This window comes from Limanda limanda, chromosome 17 (genome assembly GCF_963576545.1).
Source record: "Limanda limanda chromosome 17, fLimLim1.1, whole genome shotgun sequence".
Classification (NCBI taxonomy): domain Eukaryota; kingdom Metazoa; phylum Chordata; class Actinopteri; order Pleuronectiformes; family Pleuronectidae; genus Limanda; species Limanda limanda.
The window spans coordinates 23,040,164-23,067,517 of record NC_083652.1 but is presented as its reverse complement, the minus strand read 5'-3'; the positions used below and the strand labels follow the sequence as shown (position 1 = coordinate 23,067,517).

Below are 27,354 nucleotides of genomic sequence, written 5' to 3'. Positions count from 1 at the left end.
GCTATGTTACACACACATATGTTTCTATTAGAGATAATGCAGAATGCTGGTTAAAGCGCAAGTAGAGGTTGTACCTTGAGATCTTGCATATCTTTGTTTGCACCGTTCTTCAGCAGGGCAACAGTGGCTTCCAAATTATTCACCGCAGCAGCCCAGTGTAAAGCAGATTTACCTAAAAGAGATGAATAACAATGAGATTAAAAATCAACGGTTTCAGTAAATATCAACAACACAGGAAAATCTGCATCGGGACATTGGCTCGAGTGAAAAAATTCCACACACTTACCCAATTCATCGACGGCATTGACATCAGCATGACAAGTGATGAGTTCCTCCACCATGCCCTCTACTGCCAGCCGTGCAGCCAGGATCAGTGCACTGGAGCCATCATACATACGGGAGTCCAGATCCGTAGACCGGTTTCGGATCAGAATCTAGGAGGATGGGTTCAACATTATGACTTATATATAATACGTGGGCTAAATCGAGTTTTATGCATTTCTAGCTCGGATGTGAGAAATAAAGAGCGTGCGTTTGTTTACCTGGAAGACGCCCTGTGCATCTGCAGCCACTGCAGCATGTAGTGGGGAACGTCCTGTGTTGTCCTGAGCGTTTGCGTCTGCCCCGGCGTCCAGGAGTCGCTTTGCTGCATCAGCACGAGCGTAACGTGCAGCCAGGTGGAGCGCTGTCTCACCAGTCCGGTCTGTTTGGGCAGCAAGGGATGCGCCCTGGTAGATTAGGTCAGAAATTATGTTGGCTGAACACTCCTCACTCTCCTCTTCCTCGGTAATCTCAGGCTCCAAGCCGCCTCCGCAGAAGGAAGCCAGCATCAGAGGTGTAAAACCATCTGGTGGTAAATAACAAAAACAATCAGACATGCTCAAGACAACAAATCATACAAAAAAACAGTAGAGAGAAGTTTAAATACACAAATCAATCCAACACTTGACATCACTACCAACCTGGTCCTCTGACGTTAACGTCCATGCAGTCGCTTTCAAACTCTCCTTGAGGTGGGGTGAGGGCCATGGTGGGAGGAACACGAATGTCTGCAGCTGCAAGGTGATGCTGAGTCCACTGTCTGCTGTCCACTGCATCTTCACTGTCTGAGAGCATGCTCGGCTCCTCAACCTGGATTGCAGACAGACAAAACCCGGTTTCATCACTTAGTTTGATTGTAGGACGACACATTACTGTCAAATTCACAAGCAAATTATTGTGCTTGTGTGTATGTCAATGTTTAGCAGTTGTGGAACTGACCTTGATCCTTTTTGGCTCTGGGCAGTCTGAGTCCATCCACTGGTCGCTGTGATCTCCAAGGAGAGATTCCTCCACAGTTTTTGGCATATTTCTGTTTACATATGAAAGTGTCGTACAATGTTAGCCCAAGGAAACAAATTCAATTTCGAATACAAATCCCTAAAAACAATTCCAAATGTCAGTGGTGTCAACATTTAAAGAGAAATCACTTACTTCATTCCCAGAGCATCCTGGCCAACAGGTTCCCTGCGGTTCTTGTTGCTGCTGGGTTCCTTTTTGAGGAAGAAGCCCTCGGGGAACCAAAGGGTGCTGTGTTCCCTCTTCCTACGAGCAATCAACATGCCGATCACAAGGATGACTAACAGGAAAAGAGAAGCTATTCCCACCAGCATCAGCTTGGCCCATTGAGGTATACTTTCAGGATTAAATGGTGCTTCACCTGCAGTGAAAAGAGAGGTAGTGATCAGATAATTGCGTGTCCCATTAGCCTGACATTTTTCTCGTGTTCACTATGTATCCAAACTCACCACGCGCTTCTTTGATGGGATAAGGGAAGCGGAGCATTTCTACAGCGGAGAGGGCTCCCAGGTACTTTGCAGCACCGTCGGCTGTGGTGAAACATTCCCCAGAATCCTGAACGCATAGACGGTTGTCCATTTCCAAGTACACTTTGGAGCTACAGGAATAGCAGAGATACAGATGTTTAGTGTAATGTACAATCTGGTGGAAAGACTTCAGTTTTACGTTTTAAGTGACTGACATACCCGATGACCTCATGATGAGGCGCTAACTCCCTCTTGAGCCGTGCCTCTTGGCGGGTGTAGGGGCGGATCATGGCTTCTCCATTGTGGTCGAGCCGGAAACGCAGCGTAGTGTGTAGGATGGCGCTTAATTTCTGCAGAAAAGCTCTGCTTTGGCGGAGGAGCACCTCTGGAGGCATCAGGACTACCAAAACTAAGACTCCATCAGCGAGGTCTTCAGGAACATTCGCTGCACAATCCAAGCCATCCCAGCCGCATTCCTCTGAGTTGCAGCCCTGGTCACAACGACCATTGGCATAGTGGTCGAGGCAGTAGGTTTCATATATTGGGCTGGAAAAAACACAAACGCAAGGATCATCAAATATTTTTCAAAACAGTGCAGAATAGAAACATAGGATATAATGCAACCACTTGGTACTTACTTGCAGACTTTCTCCTTGGGTTTGCAGTCGAAGTTGTCGTACAGACACTCTGCGGTTTTGCAGGATTCATCACACTGGCTGTTGTTGAAGACACGCCAGCAGCGAGGGTCTGTGCAGCTACCCCAGGGCTGTGCTGCCAGTGAACAGTCGCCACCATCCCAGTGGCAAGGGAATGTGTTGCACTCCTTGTCACAAACACCATCATTGGCTTTGCCTTGACAGTCTGCTCGAGGGCACTGGACTGCTGGGGCTTCAGGCGCTCTGTTGGTCTGCTCGCAGCGTTTACCTGTCCAGCCGCCGAGACACTGGCAGTGAAAGAAGGGGAAGCTGACCTCTTCAGTGCACATGCCTCCATTCCGACAGGGCTGGGAGGAGCATCCGTCCTTACTACGATGCTGACACTGGGTCCCGCCGTAACCTGGTGGGCAGGAGCAGCGTGCCCCCCTTGGGGTAGCTGCACAGCTACCTCCATTGTAGCAGGACAGTTCCCGACAAGACATGCTTCTGTCGCAGTCGATCCCGGTATAACCCTAAAGACAGACATCCTTTAGGCACTTGAATGCAATGTTTCAATTCAAAAAATAAAATAATGTGATGCATGAAGTGCAAAAAGATATAAGGTGTTTAAAATCATCGATGTTAACTTACGAGCTGACACGTGCAGATGTATCCCATTGCAGAGCTGCTTGATAAAGAACAGGCTCCTCCGTTCTGACAAGGATGAGATTCGCACGCACTGAACCTGCTCTGGCACCTCCGACCTGAAAGCAACACATTGATGTTAAAGCTCCACACTATGGGTTAGACACAAAGAGAATGCATGTTCAGAGGCCAGGGGGGAGCTGCTGGCAGCTTTCTAACCTGTGAAGCCAGGCTTGCAGATACACTGGTAGTCATTGGGCAGCTGGATGCAGTCCAGACTGCTGGAGGGAGTGCAGGGGTTAGAGAGACACTCGTTGATGTCTCCCTCGCATCTTTCTCCGGTGAATCCAGGAGGACAGTTGCAGCGGTATCCGCCCACTCGATCCACACAGGTGCCGTTGTTCAGGCACTTAGGAGGAGCCCCACGCAGCCTCAGAGGTGGAGCACAGTCATCTTCATTGATCTCACAGAGAACCCCTTTAAGGTAGAAGATGATATATTTAATATGATTTAGTCACTCCTCAGTAATTAACAGTGGGTTTGTGTTGAATGTGCTTGCTTACCCAGTGTGCCGGGGGGGCAGGAGCAGATGTAATGTCCCACCAGATCAATGCAAGTGCCTCCGTTCTGGCAAGGATGCGACTGGCACTCGTTGATCTCTATCTCGCAGTTCTGACCATTAAATCCCGGCATACACTGTAATGACATCATAAAATGAATATGTAGAACTGTGTGACTACTGACTTAACTGAAATATCAAAGAGATGCACACAACACTGGAAAAGCAATGGACTCACATCACACTGGTACCCGCCAACATATCCTCTGCAGGTGGCGCCATTGCGGCAGGGTTTGTCTTCACAGTGGTCCACTTGGCTTTTGCAGTAGCTTCCAGTGTAGTCAGCAGGACATTTACAATAGTGTGTATTCCCAGTGTTGACACAGTGACCACCATGGTGACATAGCTCATCTGTCTGGAGCCCTGATGAGAAAAATTTGGGGGAACAATGAACTTTACTCCATCGCAACACTAACAGGCCAGGAGGTCAAATGTCATCATACGTTAAAAATTCACAATCAACGTAAAAATACCTCTTTGGCGAGCAGCTGTCTCACAGGATACCCTAGAGATGTCACAGTAGCGTCCGGACCACCCATTAGCACACTCACAGATGAAGGAAGCATCCTTTTGGCGACAGCGTCCTCCATTTTGGCAGGGAGATGAGCGTCTGCACCAGTCGACTGGAGTCTGAGTGGACAAGGGGAAGATGGAGAAATTATCAGCATTTATTGTTCTATAAAATCTATAGGTAGTCTAGAGGCCTTAACATGCCCGTTACACAGTGTCAACAAGTGTGCGTGTACCTGGCAGCGGTTGCCAGTGTAGCCCTTAGGGCAGGAGCAACGGAAGGACTCCAGAGCATCTTGACAGACGCCTCCGTTTAGACATGGCTGGGAGTCACACTCATTGACCTCATATTGACAGTGGGAGCCGGTGAAACCTGAGCGGCAGGTGCAGAGATAGCCGTTGATTTTATCCGTGCATGTCCCTCCATTGAAGCAAGAGCTGTGGAGTAAAGATAAGATTGAAATCTTGACATTTTATTGTCACATTCAAAAGATATACATGTCTACGTAAGCAAAAAATACATCATCATATAATTCCATTGCTCAAAAACACACTCACCTTTCAGTACAATCAGGGATGTTGGTTTCGCAGAAGATGCCAGTAAAGCCAGGCCTGCAGGTGCAGGTGTAGGAGTTAACATAGTCTGTGCATGTGCCTACATTTTTGCAGGGGGAACTCTGGCATTCATCGGTTTCCAAAGCACAACGGGGTCCAGTGAAGCCTGGCAGACAGCTGCAGTGGAAGGAGTTCATACCATCGGTGCAGGAACCCCCATTGAGGCATGGATCTGTCGGAAGGAAATGAGAGGAAGACTTGGTCAAGAACAGAAGAATCTACATGGTCCTGGTATTGTCATGATATGAACAGACAATTACAGTAATAGGGTACATTTAGATTGCATGGCCACTCACGAGGATCACAGTCGTTGATGTCCGTCTCACAGGTTAGCCCTGTATACCCAGCTCTGCAGGAGCACACAAAGCCTCCAACTGTGTTACTGCAAGTCCCACGGTTCTTGCAGGGGTTCGAGATGCATTCGTTCACATCTAAATTACACAACTGACCTGCAAATGCAAAAGACATGGGCAATAAGGTTATGCTCAAGATTATTGGTGGATGCATATGTTTCTCTAGGCTTCCACACAGATGACTTCCCGACAGATGAACAGGCACGGAAATTATGCAAACTTTTGCTAAATTTGCTAACCTTGCCATCCTGACAGGCAGTTGCATTGATATCCCATGTAGTCTGCGGTGTTGATGCAGACAGCATGATTGTCACAGGGGTTAGGGGAACAAGGGGTGAGGACCTCAGCACAAGTGGGTCCACTGTAAGGAAGCTCACACAGACAGGTGAAACTTGCCGTCCCATCCACACAAGTGCCCTTGTTAAGACAGGGACTGGAAGAACACTCGTTGATGTTCACCTGGCAGAGGTTACCTGTTGGCGAGAAGAAGGGACAATAAAACACTTGGCCTTTAAGATAGTCGATCATTACTTTCTGTGTTGCACATTTATTCCTGTCTTTGTGCTGAACATTGTGCTGTGAATTGCTCCACCGGGGAGTTATGCTACTATGCCATCCTCTCACCTCTGAAGCCTTGACGGCACTTGCAGGTGAAGCCATTGAGCTGGTCGATGCATGTGCCAGCATTCTGGCAGGGACTTGGCAAACAGTCGTTTCGGTCCAGGTCACAGTTCTTTCCCACCCATCCCGGCTCACAGTCACAGCGGTAACTGGAAATACAGGAACAGTTAATAATCCAAAAAAGAGAAATACACCTGTAGGATCAGCTACAAGCCTGCAAGATGGGCATGCCAAAGTTTCTGCTTGGTATCACACATGTGAAACTGTAACAGTTCATACCCGTTGATGTCATCCCTGCAAGAGCCATGGACGCATGGGCTGCTGCCACACTCGTCCACCTGGGAGTAACAGTAAGGGGGCTTAAAGCCAGCAGGACACTGGCAGTGAAATCCATTCTCCTCATCCACACATGTCCCCCCATTCCGACAGGGGCCGGAGGCACACTCATCTATCTCCACATTACACTTGGGACCTAGCAGAGGAGATCATAGACATAATCAAAAAGTGTTTCTCACTCTTTCCAACAAGGATTTATTTTTTTCATCTTGTATTTGAACTTCCATTTTCAGAGTGTCTTACCAGTGAAGCCAGGTTTGCAAACACAGTCATAGCGGTTGATGCCATCTTTGCAGATGCCATAGTCACATGGGTTACTGGAACAATCATCAAAGTTTATCTCGCAGTTTGTGCCTGTGTCGACAAAGAAATAGTCCAGGGTCATATTAAACATTTAACATTGTCAGAAAACTTCTTCATTGGAGAAAATGTGAAATTACAACATAATGATATTATCAGTGTGAGTGTTTCCTGTTACCTGAGGTTCCATGTTGGCACTGGCAGATGTACTTGTTGACCAGGTCGACACACTTGCCTCCGTTCTGACAAGGGTTGCTATGGCATTCATTGAGCTGGTTCTCACAGCGATAGCCTGTGTAGCCAGCATCGCAGTTACAGCTGTAGCTGGCAATGCCATCTACGCATGTACCATGGTGGCATGGGTCGGGCTGGCAGTTATTAATATTACTCTTACAGAGTGTTCCTTCATAACCTTTAAGAGGAAAAAAGCATAAACGGAGATTGATGTTAAGTAGGGTTGGGACATTTCATATCATCACAAATAAAAGTCCCAAAAAGAAATGTATTTATTTCACAATCTATATCCTGTTGTCCCATTACCCTGACAACTTTTTATATTAAAATGATAACATAATTATATAACCATCCTATTCCATACTTTGTACTGCAGAGGGCGTAATTTCCTTTGTCATAAAACCAGTCTCCTGGGTCCTACACTTCTTAAAGACGGCAGACAGAGGATAGAAAGTGCTCCACCTGCATTTAAGTTAAGGGTGTGACAGTATTTTGGGCTTTCCTGCAAAATGTGGGGGAAATTATGAAAATGTTGCTGACACGATGAAGCCTGTAAAGATGGTATGAGCATGATTCTACCATAAAGATATAACAAAGGAAAAGGACAGAAAAACTGTCACTAGACCAAACAAAAAGACTACACTGCTGTGATAATTTCTTTCCCATTCCCACAGAACAGCAAACAAGCGAGAAATAACTAAAGCAAATGGCAACTTCATCGAAAACCATCCTCAGTTACAGTATATTGAGCGCTCATTATGAGGGAGAGCTGGGAGACAACTGGCTACGTCCTGTAAACCCTCCCCCTGTTTGAATGGCACATTGGTACTGACATTGCAGAATTTCTTAAATTGCCTGATGGAAGCTGGACAGACTATTTCACAACACTGCTGTGGTGACACGCACTGCCAGGAATATGGATAATTGTCAGTTGCACAATAACTGAATATTCAAGTGTTCAGCCCAGTTATTTTGCTGATCTTGCCCTGGATTAGTTTGTATCTAGATTAAGTGACTGGCAGCTTTATCTGAAAGGGTTTAATTTACTTAAATTATTTATTCCATTGTTCTCTTATAAATTTCTTCAGTTATGTTTTGGAGTGTATTAGGGGAAAACGTTTTCCAAGGATTTTAAATGTTCATCTTTTCCCCCAGATTATTTCTAAAAAAAATGATTACTTCCTCTATCTGTTTACTGAATTTCCCTTGGGATCAATAAAGTATCTATCTACATATCTATCTACATATCTATCTATCTATCTATCTATCTATCTATCTATCTATCTATCTATCTATCTATCTATCTATCTATCTATCTATCTATCTATCTATCTATCTATCTATCTATCTATCTATCTATCTATCTATCTATCTATCTATCTATCTATCTATCTATCTATCTATCTATCTATCTATCTATCTATCTATCTATCTATCTATCTATCTATCTATCTATCTATCTCTCTCATTCTCTATCTTCCAGTTTTTCTTTAAAAAACCTAAGAAATAAAAACTAAGTCTTGGGGTCCGATCACTGTGGTTTCCATGTCGACGGTGTCTGTGTGCTAAGTGTTGGTTTGTGTGGCATGTGTGCAGCCCAGTGCTGAGTTGGGCAGAGCTGTAAAGAAGGGCCCTACACAGGCCTCCCAATTCTGCTTTTGTTCTCAGTGGTGGAAGTAACAATGGACTGCACCACGTCAAACAGGGCCACTTCACTCAACACAAGGGGCCCACAAACACTGGGAATACCAAGCAGCTGGCCACTGAAACAATGAAGCAGGCTCCTCCGTAGGCACAGGTCCAAACAAACATGCTAAATATCAATATATATGAATATATATAAATATAAAAATGCAGCCCAGACATGCAGACTATGTGACTAACTTGATTTTATCTCGTTTTATTTAGGTTTTATACATGGACATGGATGGATGTGAAGGAATGAGTGTGAAGATGCAGCATAAGGGGGTGTGTGGGGGTTTAGCAGATGAACAGATGTCGAGGTGATGACCAAGGATTTTTTCTTAGCAACTGCTGGTCCTCAGTGACCCCATGATCCTGAGAGCCGATGAGGGAAAGTGGGGGATTAGGGGCCTCAAGTCAGTCTGCTTCGCCAGCAGACATCCAGAGAAAAAGCTGACCCCCCCCCCCCCCAAAACACTGAACACTTAACAAAGACCAAACAAGGCCCAACAAGTGTTTAAGGCGCATCTGCCCGTCTGTCTGAGAAGACGTCTTGAGCTTTGTTCTGTCTAACAAACTCCACTTTCAACTATGAAGTACAGAAGCCCTTACCTTCAGCACAGCGGCACTCAAATCCATTGGGCCGGTCGTAGCATTTTGCTCCATTCTGGCAGGGTGTGCTGGCGCACTCGTCTATGTCGATCTGACACATGGTGCCAGTAAACCCTGGGACATGCAAACACATAGGTGAAGGGTCAGAAAGAAAGTCCAGAGGAAGAGGCCACACTCAGGTCAGAGGACAGTTCTATCTCTTCTTAGAAGGGCAGAGGTCTTTGACAAGGTTAGTGACGTCTGGCTAAGGTTGGGATTGAGCGTCTCGACTGGTTAAGGACATGTCATCTGTGCACTTGGACCAGCGCTGGGATGACCACTACAAACTGCAATAGAACTAACTGTGACCTTGATGATGTGCACATAATGTAGATTTGAAAATAAATGAATAACACCATTATTGTGGCGTGGAGTGTCTGGACAGCCAAAGGCCACTTATTCGGCTTCAGCTCCGATCAGGTTATGGCACATTTCAGAGTGTCTGCACAATTCCGACCCTACACTGGAGTGGCCCGACACTGTGTGATATACAATTACATGGAATGTGTGGAGAAACATTATTAGTTATTGTTATTATTATGTCAAATCTACTAGCCTTGAAAAGCTTGAGAAACTAAACAGGCTTGAAATCCGTGGGCACGGTGCCCAGACATGGGTGAATTGGTGCATTGGTAGCACACCGCTCAGTTGATTAACAGTGTCAGGATGGTCTGTGTGTCGGTGCTTGGGGGGCTAAGGGGGGGGGGGCTGGAGGAGACAGTGGGATTGTTTTCTCTTTTGGAGAACACCCCCTCCTTCCTGCATCAGCTCCACTGGCTCAATAGCTAGATGGGGGGTGGAGGGGGCACGTCTGTCCCAGATGTAAATTGCGGACCTGGAAAAGAATCTCATTAGCAGGACTGCTGTTCCCCCCCCACCACCAGGGTAGGATGAGGGAGACTGCTGTCCCTTCCACATTCCACAGAAGAGGGGAGCGGGGGTCACAATAGTGTCTTTGTTCAGCCGAGAGGATAGGCAGCCTATTGGGTCTGGCTTTTTTTATAACAGTGGTGGCTCTAAACACCAGAAGGCAAAAGTTGCAAGGGTGACCCTCCCTCCTCTGGTTCTGGGGACATTTAAACTTAGGCTTTGTGTTCTTACAACTATCGCCGACACAGAAACAGAGTGGTTAACAGGGAGAGAAATCAACACACTGGAATAGAAACAACGAGTCAGAAAGGGGCTCACCTGGCTGGCAGGTGCAGGTGAAGCCGTTGACCATGTCCCGACAGATGCCATCATTCACACACGGGTTGCTCTCACAGTCGTCCACGTCAACCTCGCAGTAAGTCCCCATGTAGCCTGGAAGACAGAAGTTCCACCCGAATCAACACGGGCTCTTGCAGCTGAACACGAGACAGTTATGTACAACACATCGTTTAAGCCTATATGGTGTGTTTGCGATTGTGTATACACTTTGTGACGTGGAAAAGATCCCGATAGCATCCCTACGGTTCCCACTCATATGAGCTAAAGTCACAACATCCTACTGTCCATAGGCCATCACCCCTCTCTGGGTCAGTGTCCCATTCAACAGATGCATGTTATACATTCTTTGTCAGCAAACTATGGAGGGCTCCTTCATTGAGGTTAAGCAGAGTGTGGATCAGAGTGCTGCCCCTGGGGAGAGGCTAGCGTGGAATCAGAAATAATCAGCCGCTCCACATGAGCTTTGCCAGGCTGGTTGATGAAGAGGAGGGTGAAGAGGAAGGGCCTGTCTCTGGAAATGAAGGGGGAGGGGGAGAGGCTCTGGGAAAAGGCCTCTTTCCCTCTCCGTGTGTATGAGGGGTGCAAAGTGGAGCACAGAGGGGCCCTATTGTTCCCCTCCATTCCCACCACTCTACCACTCATTAGTATTCACAGCACACTCCTCCCCCTAACTGCTCGCCCTCTCTCACATCCAGTCCTATAGACACAACTCCCAGCTCTAATTTGTATAGTTCCCAAAACCCCAGGATGCATGTAGGACTGTGCGTGAGAGTTTTACTGTGTTTTTGTTACTGAGTGTCCAAACCATCACTTAGTCCGAGCTAAGACCCTGTCTGGCTGTACAGTGCATTGAGTGTAGAGAAGTGCCCCCATACCCCAAATGTTAATGAGAATGTATTACATAACAGTCTACACTGGCAGTCAGTATGGCAGCACTGCAGATAATGCTTCTTTAGAAGGTCAGGTTTAAATAATCAGTGGTTCCATTGGTCTCGGGCTGTCCCGTGTGAATGACACCAGGGTGAATTGAGGCTCTCCAAATTGTTTTTGTTGGCGCTGCTGAAATTGGACGGGTCTGTTTACCTGGCATACAAATACAGGTGAACTCTCCGATCCGGTCCAGGCAGGTGGCGTCGTTCTGACAGGGCATGGACAGGCATTCGTTGATGTCGATCTCACATCGGGGACCAGCATATCCCCGACCGCACTGACACTGGAAGGAGCCCTCAGTGTTCACACATTTACCAAAGTGCTCACACGGGTTGGCACCTGTGGGCAGAAGGCTGAGGATTAGTACATGACCAACACTAATTAAACTGCTCTCCTTTATTCAATATATTTAATGTTTTTACTCAATGTCGGGTTAAATGCAGCATCCCCAGTAACTCAAAACTCATTTCTCCCAAAGAAGCCTTAACCTTAACACTCAAACGAAAGCCGAAGCAAGACTAACTGAATCCGGCACTGACGAATGACTCACCGATGGAACACTCATCCATGTCCTGGTTGCAGGCCCCACCTACGAAACCAGCAGGACAGGTGCAGATGGCACGGCCGTTCAGCGGGTTTGTGTCACACACTGCCCCCTCATTGCAGGGGTTGCTCACACATGCATCATCAAGATGGCACAGCAAACCTGAGGTGGAAGCACAGGGACACAATCCATGTCAGTTCCCCAACAACTTAGCAGCCAGAAACAAGCTGGACATTTCGACAAGTACCTGTCTTTCCAACTGGGCACTCGCAGAAGAAGGAAGCCACACGGTCGTGGCAGGTGGCGCCGTTGAAGCAGACGGCGTTGGCGCAGTCGTCGATGTTCTCGCTGCAGTCGTCTCCAGTCCAACCGTTAACGCAGACACAGGTATGGCCACCGATGGTGTTGAAGCATGTGCCCCCGTTGTGACAGGCGTTTGGTTGCATGAGACACTCGTTGACGTCCTCCGCACAGTATTGCCCTGGAGTTGTAACATGACAAAAATAATGTCACACAGACTTGCCACCGTACATGAGTGTTCAAGTTCATTTGATAAAAAAGATCTGTACCTGTCCATTCTGGTAGGCACTGGCAATTGTAGGTATTGACTCCGTCCACACATATCCCTCCATTCATACACTTGTGTTGTGGACAGTCATCCACATTATTCTCACAGTTGTGTCCCTCAAACCCTGAGACAGATGGAGAGAGAGGGACAAGAGTTACAACGGACACAGTCACAGCAATTTTTCAGTTTATTAAACATCGTTGGCCCCTGCTCCAGAGTCCAAACATGTCTACTGATAGCCTGGAGTCATTTCTCCCACAGTATATGAAGTGAGGGCCAATGTGGGCAGTAAAAGGTTCGGGGGTGTCTGATTGTTTACATCTTCACATGACGGTTCCCATACGATGCCAGTAGCAGCCGGGACTCCTGCCTGCCTCAGAGGTCCTCACTCCCTGCAGTGTTTGCTTGTTTTATAATCTCTCACAGTTTCAATGACTTCCTCTCTGGCAAGAGACATTTCCTGCCAGCTCCCCAGTGGGAAACCAGGAGGCCCATAAAGTAAATTCCTTCTGTTGTGAACACAGTAATGTAGAGTAGGAGTGCAGAGGGGCTGCCTCTTCAACTCTCCCACCATCCCATCTCCCATCAGCAGCTATTAATAGCAGACAGGAAGCTGACCTGGGACAGAAAGCGTAAAGCACTAACAGCTACGTCATAAGGCTGAGAAAAACCTGTATGTCTTTAGCCCCACGGTGAGGGCGTGGGAAAACAGTGGGTCTGCAGACTGACTTTGAGTTAGTGTGTATGTGCATGTTTTAGTATGCTGCAGAGATTCGTCTTACCTGGTAGGCAAGCACACTCATAAGAATGCTCACTGGTCTGTCGACAGGTGCCTCCATTAAGGCATTGAGATGGGGCACAGGGCAGGGTGGACACCTCACACGTGCGCCCGCTGTATCCAGGTTGGCACTGACAGCGGAAGGACCCTTGGGTATTAATGCAGAGACCCCTGTTGAGGCACACGCCAGGCTTGCGGCACTCATCAATGTCATTGCGGCAGTTCTTTCCCTGGAAGCCAGGTGGGCAGGAACAGTTGTAGTGGTTATTCCAGTTGGCACAACGGGCCCCGTTGGCACAGGGGCTGGTGGCACAGGCATCAATGTTCCCGCAGTCTTGGCCTGGAGAGTTAATAGTGAATTGTGTTCAGTCAATTAAGGTACTTTTAATTTCTATTGTCAGATATGATCTTCATAATGAAAACAAATCCTGTACCTCTGAACCCTCTCTGGCACACACAGGAGTATTGTGGGAGACCATTCACCACCTGGCTCTTGCAAGCGGCTCCATTCAGACATTGTGATCGATGGCAGGGATCCAGGTGCTGACAGACAGGACCGATGAAGCCGGGACGACATCTGAACAAACACATTTACACACATGAAAACAAGGAAATTGGTCTCAAGCTGACACACTAAGCAATTAAAGAAAGCTGTGACACTCTAACTGTAGTGGAGCCATCATCGTCTAGACTCTAGATGACACCCTGGCAAGGCCTGTGACCTGACTCCTGCCTTGGCATGAACAATGCTTCTGGGCCCTGGGATGCATTTGTATTTAAACAGCAACACGTAATAACCATGCAATGAGTTGTTCATGAAATGAGATGCTCATCCAGGACACTCAAAACAAACTTTAAAATATGAAGATGGAGGGAGTCCATCTTTCTGTGTCTTAAGAGGCAAACACTTTCCAGCTGGAAAGCTTCAGTTTTCTCCATGGCGGCAAACATTCCTGCACTATTACAGTTTTTTCCGCACCTCAGCTTTTGTTTCTGTTCTTGTAAGAACACACCCAGAAACAGCAGTCTGGAAACTTAGCAATTGCCAACAAATGTGGACATGGGAAAAATGGGGACTCCACACAGTACATGCATGAAGCGAATATGAGAACCAGATCGAGTTCTTAATGAAACAACACAAACTCATCCCAGTAACTGTATTTTGATAGAAAATCAAAGTCTGCATTATATTGACAGTCTTCACACATGTTGGGTTCTACACGATGTCACTGTTTTAGTCTTATTATGTATTTTAACTATACAGGTGTGAACCAACTGGATTAGTATATGTTACAATGATTATGAATTAGCCACTTGAGTGCTTTCAAAACCCAGGTGACTTTAACTCAATACTGTGCCTGAACACATTGTGTGTAGACACAGGTGGAGCACTGGAGCTGCTGCTCTGCTAACTTGCAGCTTCTGCTCCATGGGCTGTAAAGACATTGTGCAGGCTGGACCTAAACATGCTCCTCTAAGAGAGGATCAACATATAAAGAGAGATAAACATATAAACAGGGCTTCCTATAGCTCTCGTCAGGGGCCTTATGGGGGTTTAGGTAAGGTTTGGACTTACGCAGGAGGTCACTATGAGCTGGTAACTCTACACCCACAGTGGAGCCCCTGGCTGCGGACAAACCCCTTCTTCAAACAGGCTGTTTGATGCTGATGACAGAGCAGTGACGGCTGGGTTTGGGCCCACCCTCGGGCTCTGTCCTCTCATTCTTTGGAGAGGAACCCCTGGGCAGGATCAACAATGGGTTCTCATCTTTTCTCCCGAACAGGAGCATTACCACTACTCTGGTATCAGTTCATCTTTTACCTTTTTTGATTTTCCCTCCCTTTAAAAAAAAAAAAGAAAAGCTAAAACTAAGCTGAAATAGTTTTCTGGCACTTGCCCCAGGCGGAGGCTGAAACGGCTTCAGGTCGGCTGAAGAGGATGAACAGATCCAGATCTGGCTTTTCACTGAAATAGCCTGTTTTCTTTCTGACTAGAAAGCTCTGCCTCAGGAAAAATGGAGACTGCTCAGTTTTGTTTGGCTTTTTTTTTTCCAGCTTTACAAAGTCAATAATGAAATAGAGGAGCCACAAGACTAAGCATGAAGGAGCCAGACACACAGGCATATCCACAAGAATGTGCATATACACAGAAACTGTGCAAAAAAAAGTCAAATGTCTCCAAAGTAGTAATTTGTTGGTTTATAATAATTAATGAAACATAACAGCTATAAATGTCACTTGGAAAGATGAATTTCCCATGACCATGGCTACAGTACAAGCACCTCACTACAGTGTTGAAACTTGGTTTGGACGATAAAGTTAAGCAACACTGGAGCTGGTGTGTTGGGGGAGAGTTTGCACAGTTACTACTCCTCCATCTTCTAAAGCCCCCCTGAACGCCAGCTTGCCTTTCCCCCCTAACAACCCCCTCCTCTCACGCGCTGAGAGGTCATATGTCAGAGGTCCCCCGTCTGATTGTGATGATAATGTCACGGCTGCAGGGAGAGTGGGGTGGGGCTGCTGTGCTGGAGGGAATGTCTTTAGAAGGAGGAATCGGTGGAGAGGGGGACGAAGAGGAGGAGAGAGCGGTCTAGTCCGGCAAGAATGTCATGTCATATTTCCTGTAATCCCTCGTCCCCTGCTCTAAAAACACTGCATGCGCTCCTAATGCACGATCCCCGTTGCCCTGGCAACCTCGCAGACGAACAAGCAGGCCTGACACCCAACCAATCACCCCTTCCCCTCACCACCCACCCGCGGTCCCCATGGCTATTTGTCATGGCTTGGCTGGGTTTATTTAGAGGCAAATTAAGTATGTCTGGAATCTAGGGTATCACTAAAAAAGAAACACAAATGTGGCACAAAGAAGGCTTTGAAAAGAAGTTGCTTTTATAGAAAAATACAATCAACTGACAGTCAAATCCTTCTGGAGCTGATCTGCACTGTGGACATTTGCGGGTGAAAGCCGTAGAGCTACAGGTTTTCTAAACAGTCTCTATTTTTCATCACTCAGGCTGTTGTGACTCTGTGTGGACAGAGAAAAACTTACCACTCATTCCAAGAAGTATACTGTGTGTCCAAGTGCATGTTGAAACTAAAATACTAGCTCAGCCATGAGAATGAATAGTGTTGTTAAATATTTGTATGCATTAGATGATGTGTGTGCCTGTGTGTGTGTGGGTAAGAACGACAATAGTAGTTATGTCCGATAAATTATTTGTCCACCCTTACAAATTCACAGTGAACTGAGAAGCCAAAACACACATTCTTTTGTCTAGACCTGACTAACTGCCAGCATGCTACTCCCATAACACACAAATCACAGTGCTATCAGTGCAGAGACTGTGAGAGACGCAAAACTGGGTCCTGGTGCACATGAGAGCCTCCTTATCAGGCTCTTTACAACCTTGTGGATTCCGCACCCTCTGGGAACAGCAGGGCCGGACCTGTGCCTTCGTTGTGGCGGTTGTACAAAGCAGGTGCAGGCTGCTGTTGTGCAACGGGCCCCTGAGTCATATTTAGTGAGTGTTGACTTCTGACCTTTGAGGAAGAGAGTGCAGCAGATGAGGGGGAGGTCTTTGGGTGCAGCGGAGGGATGGCGAGAGCGGGTAATCTCTCCGCGTCAACACACATGAGGGGTTTGGCCAGCTGCTGCCATGCATCTGTCCACATCTGTCAGTGCACCTCTGGGTGTCTGGCATTTACGTCTCGTGCCAGAGTCTTAAGCCAAAGCAACTGTGCCGTGTTGCCCATGGGACTCGTCCAGCAACACAACACAACACACCCACGCTCTCACACAAGGAACATTTCACACCACTCAAGAGATGTGGTCATCCGCCCACAAACACATGCATTAACAGTTCCTCTTAACACACTTTTGAAGATTGTTACACAAAAGGCACCACTGCAACAAAGCAAACACATGCAACAATCACTGCACGCCCAGACACAAAGAAAAGAGACTTACAACCATCCTCAGCGTCTGAGGAAGGGTAGGACTGTGAACCCATAAAAGAAGAGATCCATTGAGGGAATTATACAATGCTGTCAAACATTTGATGAAGCAGAGTTTAAAGAGCAAATGATATTATAAAACATTATCCACATGTGACATTTCTCAGTTCTGCATCAAGTCGGAGGATCCCCCTGAGCATTTGATTTATGTATAAATGAGGTCTGTCACCTGAACGTGTGTAACACAATGCCAGGTTTCCTGCTTCCTGGGTCATTGAAGCAGGGTAACCTGAGCTCATCCTCTCCCATACAATAGTCGCTACTCTGCCAGAGGTCAGAGGTCGACTCACCTGCGAACAAAGAGTCTGTAATCTCTGACATGGTTCATACACACAGTCATGGTCCACAAGGCGACAAGTATAAAAGGAGTCTTCCTATCTCCCAGGGCATTTCCTAAGACAAACAGAGGGGAGGAGCTACAACACAACTCCCATCTTTTTTAATTTCCACCTCTGTTTTGCATGAAAACTTCTGGGAAATTCGGATGCAAAAATATTGGGATCTTGGAAAATACTTTTAAAAGCGTCTCTTTCTCTCAACACAACCCTCTTGTCCCTGGAACCAAGAATCAGCTTCTACTGCTTCATGTGAGTCCGCACTGACACCGCACTGCCAATAGAAGCCCATCCGACCCCCCCCTCACCCCCCTACCCCCCCACCCCTTCCAACAGCCTCCTCTGCTCTCCTCAGCTCGGCTCTCCCTTTCTCAGCAAAGAGCCAGATTGGGGGTTGGGGAGTGTTTTGTGGCCCAAATAAAAGAGCTAAAGTAGTCAGAACTCCTTTGTATAAAAGTGTTTGGGGGGGGGGGGGAGGTTGGGGGGGGGGGGGGGGGGCAGTGACCCAAACAGCTAGTCTTTCAGGCCCCGAGCTTACACGGACCAACAGGCCTGGGCTGTAGCCTGGCAACAGTAACCCATGGTGAGAGAGAGAACCAGAGAGAGAGAAAAGGGGCTGATGAGGGACCGGGTTTCGTAAGGACAGTCTGAGGACGGGTCCCCTCCGTGTGCAGGTAGCACCGAGCACTGTCCCCCGGCCAATTCAGTCTGGTAATTGAGTACAATCACGTCTTAAAAGGATGTGTGTTTCTCAGTGCAAAGTTTGTTTCAACAATTGTGCTAAGACACACAATGGAGGTATTGAAGTCTCCAGAGGGAGGTTTCCAGAGCTCCCCCTGAGCATGAATATTAAACATGTGAATACAAGGACATTTAACTTTCCCTGGATGAAAAGCCGTAATGAATCTGGCCAGAAGGCAAGGGAGGCTGTCAGAGCATCCTTCTCACCTCCGATAGCCCCTCAATGCTCAGATCTACATGTATAAGGATATAAACGGAGAATAGAAATGTGGAGCATGTCCTTGGCAGTGGGAACCGCGGAGCTCTGCCGCAGGAGGAGAATGAAACTTGTTGCTAAGTGCTCGGTTATACTGCTGTAGAAAGGCCGAACAACAGCATGTCATTTTTACGTCTGTAGTTTATACACTATCCGGACAAATTCGCCTCTAGTGTCTAACACATTTTTGGAAGAATCCACCCTGACATTTTTTCATATGCATTTGCCCATGACCACATTGCATGAGTCCCAGAGTCGGGGTCTTTCAAAGCTTTCCTTCTCCTCTGAACTCCACCACAGAAACCACACCCAACCACCTAAACTAAACCAGATTTCTCTGCAACTTTGAAATTGAAATTTATAAAAGACCCTATCCCAAACCGAGCATGAAAGACTAACTACAATTTCCAGTCCAACGTTTTCTCTCAAGTTGCCTTCACACACACAAAAAAACTCAATGTAACAGAAATATCTCAGGGCCTCTAATGACTTGCTATTCGTGTCACGGCAAACATTTGCTGCACAATGAGTGTGGATTAAATAGAACTACAACAATATCTGATAAACCACACTCCAGTTTAATCATGTTGACAGAATACGTCTGCAGCCTGACTGAGACAACCAGACTCTCACATGCTTAAAGAATAAGATTTGTTTATGGGGCACTGTTCTTAGTGATAAGTTAAGTTGAACGCCAGGAAAAGAGCCAGAGAATGTCCTTTATCTCAACTGCTGTCACTCAAGGAAGTACTAGAGATGTTTTACAAGGGTGTGGGCCAGTGTACCCATGAAACATTTCATAAATCTAAAACTAGCATTGTTGCTCTAGTTATTTGATCTGCTTGAGGAAATCAGGTCAGCTGAGTCAGTTTTCTCCTTTAAATCCCTTGTTAAGACACCAGTGAGCCTTTTGACTGATTTTACCTTCTATTTTATATGTGAATTAAATTTGTTTTAATTGATTTAAGGAATTCAATGTCTTTTAGAGTTCTTTTAAATGAATACTGTCTTTTAATATTTGTAATTCCTTAATTTTTTGTGTGCTCTGTTTTATTTTGCAGCCCTCGTAAAGCAAGTAATCTATAAATAAAGTTATTAATTGTGGCAAAGTAGTAAAATGAAAGTTTTTCATTAAGACACGTTAACACTGGCAAAATACGGCCTGGTTCAAATCAAGATGTCTGTGGAAAGTGTGCTTAGTGGAAAAGAAGATGCCTTTTTCCTGAATCATTTAATGACGGACCCATCCCTTCCTCTTCTGAAATGAGGGAGCGACTCTGGAAATTCTGCTGACAGACCTCAGTTATTCCAATCAGGTCTGCCTGAATGTCTCCTCAGAGGTCACAGTCTCCCGGATAACAACCAACAGCCAGGGGATGAGACTTCAGAGACAGAGCTTATCCCTACATAAGTATGTGGTTCAGACATACATTGACTCCAGAAAGAATAATAACGCACAAATTCCAACTGAAGGTTCCTGCGCCAACTAACAATAATAGCAAAACTGACATTTATTATCACACAGGATAAGTTTCCTGGTCCGCCACCGAGTGAGCACACACTTTCTTTTAAATTCCCACATACTTTGATCCGTGACTTCCAAGTAATGAAAGATGAAGCACTTTCAGCACCACGTATTCATGTGGTGAGAGGTGGGGATAATATAAAATTAAGCAGTAGAATGGAAAAAGTTGAGAAGCATGGAGACCCGGGGTGCACACACTAAGCTGCATAAGCTTTGATAAGACAGGATGTGCGTAGCAGGGAGGTCAGAAGGCACCACTTCCTGTGATGGAGCCTGGGAACCACAGCTCCGAGTCGCCAGTCATGACCCAGAGAGAAGAAGCCACAACAAAAACCAAAGCATCCTCCCTATGATGGTGTAACCTCTTGGCCGGATAGCACTCATCTCCACATGGACATGACCGCTGTCCCCTGTCATAGACATTCATTGTAACCACCGGGTCTGCAAAGCATCACTTTGCCTGGATAACGACACAGCGATGACTCCATCTGTCTGTCAGGGCAGCGTGAGTGATATAGGCAACGTATAGCCTCACAAAAGTGCAGAGTAACTAATTGCAAATCAAACAAGTCATTCCAAACATCCCATTATCAGTGAGACTAGGCTGACAGTATTGTTAGAGGCATTCCTGAAGGGGCTACCAGGGTGAATGGATGAGAGGTATGGACAATAACCTGAAAGCACCAGTGGGGCAGGAGGAATCTTAGTAAGCATTCCTCTCTAATCCACCATAAAGATGCCAAAGAAAACACCAGCCCCGAGGTTCTCTCCGCTAAGCTAACAATCTAATGTGTTTCTCTGTGCCTTGGCATGTGTGTAGATTCCCACTTCTTAGTGAGCTGGGTTTTTCAGAAATGCAGTTTTTCATCTGATTTGGATAAAAGAGTCCAATCGCCGTTAGGTTGTGCTGCATTTCACGAAATTTTGTAATCTCTCCTGGGAAAGTGTTATTCTGAGAGTCATGAAGTGGGTAGATAGATAAACACATTTTACTGGAAAAACCAGCGCTGGACAATGTCTGGACAGGCTGCTCCCTATCAGAGTCACAGATGTCCTCCTTAATCATGTTCTAAGAGGCTGGGAGTCAGGGTCATGACACAACACTCACTATTGATATGGTGACTCTGCTACTGAGGGCCGAGGGCAGAGCCTCCATGAAGAGGACCACTGTGGAGAAGCTTCACATTTATTTTACCCATTGGGTTTTAGGGGATCTGAGAGGAAAGGGTTACTCATAGTCTGCCACTGTGTTAGGTGGGGGGGCGGCAGAGGATGAGCCGCCATAGCTGGGACAACACGCAGAGAGAGAGAGAGAGAGAGAGAGAGGGTGGACGTGAGAGAAGCAACATGTGCACCAGGGGCTGAGAGCTACCAGCTTCATTCCACCACGAGCTTGTCTCTCACAGTATGGGGGCAGCTGACTGCTCAATGGCAGCACCTGGCCCTATGCTTCCCCTTTGTCCAGATCTGACTTCACTGGATTACCATCACAACATCCACCAGCTGTCCTCTACGCAGCCTCTACACCCCCCCCACCCACCCACCCCCCTGCTTCCTACCCAGCCTCCCTCCACCCGGTCCCTACCCCCAGGCGGATCCCTCCAGCTGGATCCTCTCTGAATGACACCCTCTCAATCTGCCTAATTATCTCTCCTCTGACCGCGGCCCTCTGTGCAGCGCTGAGGGGCCAGAGACACTTCAACAGGACTTCCTGACGATTAATCCTTCACTGCCAAGTTCAAAACTCTGGGTCACACTCAGCTCACAGAGAATATACTTTAAAAATATTAAATGGTGCATCAAGTACCCGAGTGGAGAACATCTCATTTTACCAAGATAGGTTGTACTTTGGAACTGGAAAAACGAGCCAAACTGGGATTTGCAGAGCTGGTGCATCTGAGGAACCTTTATCTCCAGAGCAGAACATCTCACTTACATGTTGTACTTCTCTGAAGGCATCAAGCACAGCCTGGTTTGGTGAAAGCAACCGTCCCACTAGTGCACACAGACGTGTTCACAGACTCACACACGGAGAGTTTCGGAGCACAACACTTGAAACGGTTTCAAATTGGAACCAGCATGTGGAGATGATTTTTGTGCAAAGTTGCTTTTTTTTTTATTTGAACACTTTAGTCAAAGGGAATGCAACCACTTCTTCGTGGTCTTTTGCAATCACAAGTGAAGGAATGAATTGCTGACTTGCAGTTAGAGCCAGTTAGATCCTGCACTGGGAGCAGAGTCATGGAGCCCGGTTTGAGCGATCAACCCTTTCAGACTAGAAGCATTAACTAAGCTTTACCGGGTCACTGAAACCGATGACATGGGCATCAGAAAGTTTGTTCACTTGAACAGTTTCCAGAGGATTACTATTGTAATCCCCTATTAGCAACTCTGGACTGTAACTTTTACCCAGTCACTTGAGGAGGGGGTGCGGAGGAGGCAGACACAGAAACTGTGGAGACAGACTTCCATGAGAACACTGGGATCTCTTTCATGTTACAGCCATAGTGTTGTATTATAGCTTGTGTTTGCCAACAAGACAGAGGATACATCGGTATCTGGGACAGTCACAATAGCAGCTTACCTCCCATCCACTCGGTATTACTGTCACTTGTGAAGCTGCAAGTCATAATGTAATAGCACAGTGGCTGAGGAAGAAGCAGGAGCAGATGACCAATCACTGCACAGAACAATGTGTGTGCTTCTGTGCAACTGTGGTGATTTCTAGCAAGGTTCTTTTTCCCCACTGGTTCTCCAAATTCCTGTCAAAGGCCAAAGCGTGAATCTGTATATGCTTTAGTTTCTGTGCCTCTATTCCGCGCCGGCCTTGTTTCGCTGGAGCCTTTCTTCGCTCTCTGCTCGGCTCTGTCCGGACGGTGCAGGGTTACAGCCAGGTATCTGGTGAAAGAAAGGACCTTTTCTGCTGGTTTGGAATCTCCTGTTTCCGTGGGCTCCCAGTGGAAGGGGTGGGGTGGCTCCACCGCTCACCTCAGTGTCGGACTGGTCGGACCACTCTGCTGTGGCCACGCTCTGCTCCGCTGCTCGGCCCTGCTTCGGGACTCTTTCTTCAGTGTGTGCTCCATGACATTTGTCCCCTTCCATTAGAAAACCTCTCGCTTTGCACTTTAAGGGGCTTCTCTTTCTTGGCACTGGACCAGCATAGTGACTACCAACTCCTATGCACCACACAACACGTGGACACAGCACAAAAGAGGAATGAATCAAAGCATCTGCCAAAAGATTATTCCCTGTGGCGACATTAAATCTGTAAATAATGGAGAAACTAAACAAAACATTAGATTTTAATGTGGCTGTCGCTAACAGGAGAAAACGTATAAATCTAAACACCCTCAGACAAACTGTGTCAGACATTCTCCATAAAATTACACATTTACTCGCTCATCTTGGCTAATGATTGAAAAAAAATGAGGGTGGTGGTAACTTGTTTCAGTTAGACTCAGATTCTAGTTACACATTGGCTAGTGCATGTATAAATTCTTACGTCTTATTATTTGCTTGTGAAAAGCGTACCATTCATGGTACAGGCCCAACTTTGACCCCTACTGTAGGGTAAATTGCTGGCCCAGTACAATAAAATAATAAATCTGCCATTTTTGGAGGGAAGCATCTGGCAACCACTGAGTTGGTTTTGTTCTACAGATGACTGTATCGCCTCATCTGAAACACTGGGGGCTGTTTCCTAAGCTAAAAGGTTCTTTAAAAAAAGGGGCAAATAACCCCCAGGCAAGACACTGTAGGCCATTTAACTGGAGTATTGTAGTAGGTTCCCACACTCCCCCCCCCCTTCAAATTTGGAAAACAAAAGCTGCATCACTGCCAAAAAGATGCAAGAGCTCAAAAAATGCCCAAAGCAGGCGGGAAAGGAAAGAAAGCACAGAAAACAATTAAGTTAAATTGTTAAAAAACCTTTGAAATGAACTCATGTTGTTCAAGGAAAAGTCTGCAGCGAAGATAAACATCAGACTTTACTCATGTGCAGCATCATGACGTGATTCATGTCTGAGACAAAGCTCCGTAACAGGTGCCGGAGACGAGTGAGGCAGCCAGACACGTCCAGGCGTGCTGATGCTCATCTGTGTGCGGCCTAATCAATTTGTGCCTGTCTTTCACCACTCTATATGGGAATGTTGTAAATCAACATCCAGTAGCATATGAGGCTGCTTGTGAAACTGGGAATGAAACTTTACAAGACAACCTTCCACAGCCAAGTAACAAATAGCAGCAAGTGAACACACATTTTACACACAAGGCCTCGAAAGCCTTTCACAAACTGAGAATATGAAGTATTGAGGGAGGAGAAACATTGGCCCACAAGTGTTATCCTGATCCTGGTACAACTTTACGTGATGTTTCACTTACATGCATCGAGCAGATGAATCTATGCATGTCCCTCCGTTTTCACAAGGTCTGTCCACGCAACGGAACCCTGTGGAAATTGGGAAAAAACTGTTAGAGAGGCAAACAATGGACAGATGATTGAATGATTGATAGAAACACCATTTTTCTGACAGTAAATTACAGCCAAACTGGGAAAAAAGGCCTCATTATCAGGGTCAGTGTCTGTGTGGGAAATCTTTGTTTTCAGTAAAAGATGCTGGAAAGGCTCCTTTATATAATCCCTGATACATTTCCAAGCACAGACATCAGGCCTGGGCCACTTGTGCCATCTTGCAGACACACCCGCATGTTTGTTGTTTACTTAAGTCAAAAGCAGATAAACCCTTCGAGTCTCCTTGGTGGAGAAGATCCATGCTGACGTGATGCTGAGATTTAATCCCCTGCTTGGAATAAAACATTTGGTCTCAGAAACCGTTATTTCTCTGACAGTCATTGCTTCAGCCGCTTCGTGGGAACAGATATTCAGTTGCTTGGAAAGGCCTTTGTTCCCACAGAGCTCGGGGGGACTCCGGCTCATCGCCCGCTGCTTTAGGTTAAACAAATGTTCGCCTTCCTTCCTTCTCTCCTCCTGAACCTGGGGCCTTTACAGTAAATGCAGTTTTTGTAAAAACTTATGAGGTTTAAATAACATCCTCATCGCTCAAAGTCCACGCGTCTCAGCCCCAAAACGTTACCAGGGCTGCTGGTGCTGGAGGAACCTCACTCATCCCACTGTTTCCCCCACAGAGGAAAACCAATATCAGAGGTAATTTGTTTTTAGATAAAATACCCATGGAACACAAGATGCTGTACAGTATTCAAATGTTTCCACAAATAACGGCGTGCGCCTCTGTGCGTAATATTTTGACACGTGATGTGCGTAAAAAACGTCCCATCTGATATCTGTTGCTCTTTAATTATTCTTTGGAAAACTTTGATGATTTTTGATCAATTAACTCAAACTGCTGCATAAGACAGAAGATTAAAAGTAAACCCTAAAATCAAATTTGGCACAAAGATGACAGTGGTAGCCAGTCAATTCATGTTGTGCCTATTTGGACCGGGACACTGGACATTGAATGGACTCTCCAGTGTCCACCCTATAAGTTGGAATAGACTTTAATAAAAAAACAACACACTTACCATCACAAATATGCAGGAAAAATAAAAATGACAGAATAATCCATGGAATATTCCCTTCCATTTCGGTGGGAAAGTTTCCAGCGTTTCAAGTTGGTTCTTTCTTTTAGTAGAAATACATCCTTTGTTAAGTTCACAGAAAAACAAGGGCTCCGAAGGCGATGGGGGGGTTCTCATAAAGTCAGCCGGAAAGAGTCGCGTTAAATTCCCAATCCCGTGTTATCCTCCGCAGCTCGGCCACGGCTGCTGTGAGTCTCGGTTCGCCTCCTGAAACTTCTGCTAAACTTTTCCTGCCCGATGTGTCCCAGCGTCTCCTGTCCCCGCCCCCTCTGTGTCTCTCTCTCTCTCTCTCTCTCTCTCTCTCTCTCTCTCTCTCTCTCTCTCTTTCTCTTTCTCTCTCTCCTCCACACTGGATCGTCCCAGAGCCATCACCCCCCACACCCCCATCACACACACATACACACAGACACACACACACACAACCTCACACATACTAAAAAAAGTTTGATGTATTCCACTCCCTGGATATTAAAAAAAAGTTGGGACATGGAAAATGCAAAATGCACAGAGCAGAGGTCCACACATCCCCAAGCTGCTCTGGGACAAATCTATCAACACTAATGGGCCCTTTCCTGCTTTATAATAAGTATAAGACCCTTGCTTCAAAATCTGCACAGTTAATTTCTGTGGGAAATTAATGTCTAAGCTGCTGGACCAACAGTATTGACAAGGATCTTATAAGAGTCAGAAATCTGAAGAAAAAACTGTACCAAAAACCAGAAAAAAAGAAAAACTGTAGGACCAACTTCTATAAAAGTTCGCCATCTGGTAAAATTAAATTTATTTTTATTAAAAGCATGAAAAGTTCAGTGACATTTGTCACACATATTAAATCCGGACAGTTTCAGCTCCTGAACCTCGCTCTCTCGCGTTTTGCACAAAAATGAAAACACAATGCATAAAGACAAAAAGTCATGGGTGACTTTCATTTCCTCACATCCGGAGCGTTGTGTTGTCCGTGCATTCGTTACTATTCCAGAACCAAAGTTAAAATTGATAACTTTCACAAAAATGTGATTTCTCACAAATGTTTTCAACTTGGAAACACATTTTCTTCATTCAGTGTGATCAGGTGGCTTGTGAAAAAATGCTTCTGCAAATCCTGAACCAGAGAAAATCCTTTTTGAAATCAACACTTTGACCGTATGAATAAAACTAAACAGGTTTGTGAAAATGTCGGGTGGTGCCTTTGCAAATGCTTTTAACGACAATTGCTTATTAAAATAGCATTTGTTTGAAATCTATAACCCAGACAACAAAGCCTCACATCAGAATCAGAATCAGAATCAGAATTATTTTATTTGCCAGGTATGTTTGCACATACAGGAAATTGCCTTGGTGTCATTGGTGCACTGAACATAAAACAACAATATATAAGAAATAGAATAAAATAAAATAAAGTAGAATAAATTACATACATCACGCCCGTAGAAGAAGCAGCGCCTGTTTCCTAGTGGCCGACTGCAGTTTGTGTGACCCTGTGCGAGCTCACTTGTTTGTTTGCGTGTTTACAGTTGATGAATTGCAGATAAGCGAGTGAATTGTGTTAACATGGCAGCACAGAGGCAGACAACCTTCCTATTATCCCCGTGGCCCATGCACCGGGTCCCAGCCCTGCTCTCAGAGCCTGCTCCTCCTCAGCCTATGGGGCGGTGGACTCATTTTCTGCAGCCGGTGTATAGTGCCTCAGTTGTTCTGCAGAACACAGAGCGGAGCCGGTTGCTTACAGAGACAATAGCCTTGATTTGAATCATAAAAGGAGTCCGGCATTATGACACAGTTTCTCTCTGCAGGGGAGGGTTGCACACTAATATTCAAGCACACACTGCTGCCACCCCACCGTCTCCCC

General features: G+C 46.1%; 1 protein-coding gene across 1 annotated transcript in view; it reads right to left on the bottom strand.

The window, feature by feature from the left end:
- notch3 (notch receptor 3) overlaps window positions 1-25,702 on the bottom strand; it is a 29,831-nt gene extending 4,129 nt beyond the window's left edge. The window contains exons 1-32 of the mRNA XM_061089700.1: window positions 25,449-25,702; window positions 24,288-24,354; window positions 13,471-13,613; window positions 13,041-13,376; window positions 12,260-12,382; window positions 11,938-12,171; window positions 11,697-11,852; window positions 11,300-11,485; window positions 10,196-10,309; window positions 8,969-9,082; window positions 6,618-6,851; window positions 6,383-6,493; window positions 6,083-6,275; window positions 5,807-5,952; window positions 5,422-5,655; window positions 5,126-5,278; window positions 4,773-5,001; window positions 4,451-4,652; window positions 4,178-4,334; window positions 3,883-4,067; window positions 3,649-3,781; window positions 3,305-3,562; window positions 3,092-3,204; window positions 2,444-2,973; window positions 2,025-2,351; window positions 1,788-1,936; window positions 1,474-1,699; window positions 1,261-1,351; window positions 963-1,131; window positions 543-847; window positions 287-434; window positions 75-172 (exon numbers count right to left, since the gene is read on the bottom strand). Coding sequence (XP_060945683.1) covers window positions 75-172; window positions 287-434; window positions 543-847; window positions 963-1,131; window positions 1,261-1,351; window positions 1,474-1,699; window positions 1,788-1,936; window positions 2,025-2,351; window positions 2,444-2,973; window positions 3,092-3,204; window positions 3,305-3,562; window positions 3,649-3,781; window positions 3,883-4,067; window positions 4,178-4,334; window positions 4,451-4,652; window positions 4,773-5,001; window positions 5,126-5,278; window positions 5,422-5,655; window positions 5,807-5,952; window positions 6,083-6,275; window positions 6,383-6,493; window positions 6,618-6,851; window positions 8,969-9,082; window positions 10,196-10,309; window positions 11,300-11,485; window positions 11,697-11,852; window positions 11,938-12,171; window positions 12,260-12,382; window positions 13,041-13,376; window positions 13,471-13,613; window positions 24,288-24,354; window positions 25,449-25,509 — 5,925 coding nt within the window. The 5' untranslated portion in view covers window positions 25,510-25,702. The remainder of the gene's footprint in view (window positions 1-74; window positions 173-286; window positions 435-542; window positions 848-962; window positions 1,132-1,260; window positions 1,352-1,473; window positions 1,700-1,787; window positions 1,937-2,024; window positions 2,352-2,443; window positions 2,974-3,091; window positions 3,205-3,304; window positions 3,563-3,648; window positions 3,782-3,882; window positions 4,068-4,177; window positions 4,335-4,450; window positions 4,653-4,772; window positions 5,002-5,125; window positions 5,279-5,421; window positions 5,656-5,806; window positions 5,953-6,082; window positions 6,276-6,382; window positions 6,494-6,617; window positions 6,852-8,968; window positions 9,083-10,195; window positions 10,310-11,299; window positions 11,486-11,696; window positions 11,853-11,937; window positions 12,172-12,259; window positions 12,383-13,040; window positions 13,377-13,470; window positions 13,614-24,287; window positions 24,355-25,448) is intronic.
- Between the last annotated feature and the right edge of the window lie 1,652 nt (window positions 25,703-27,354).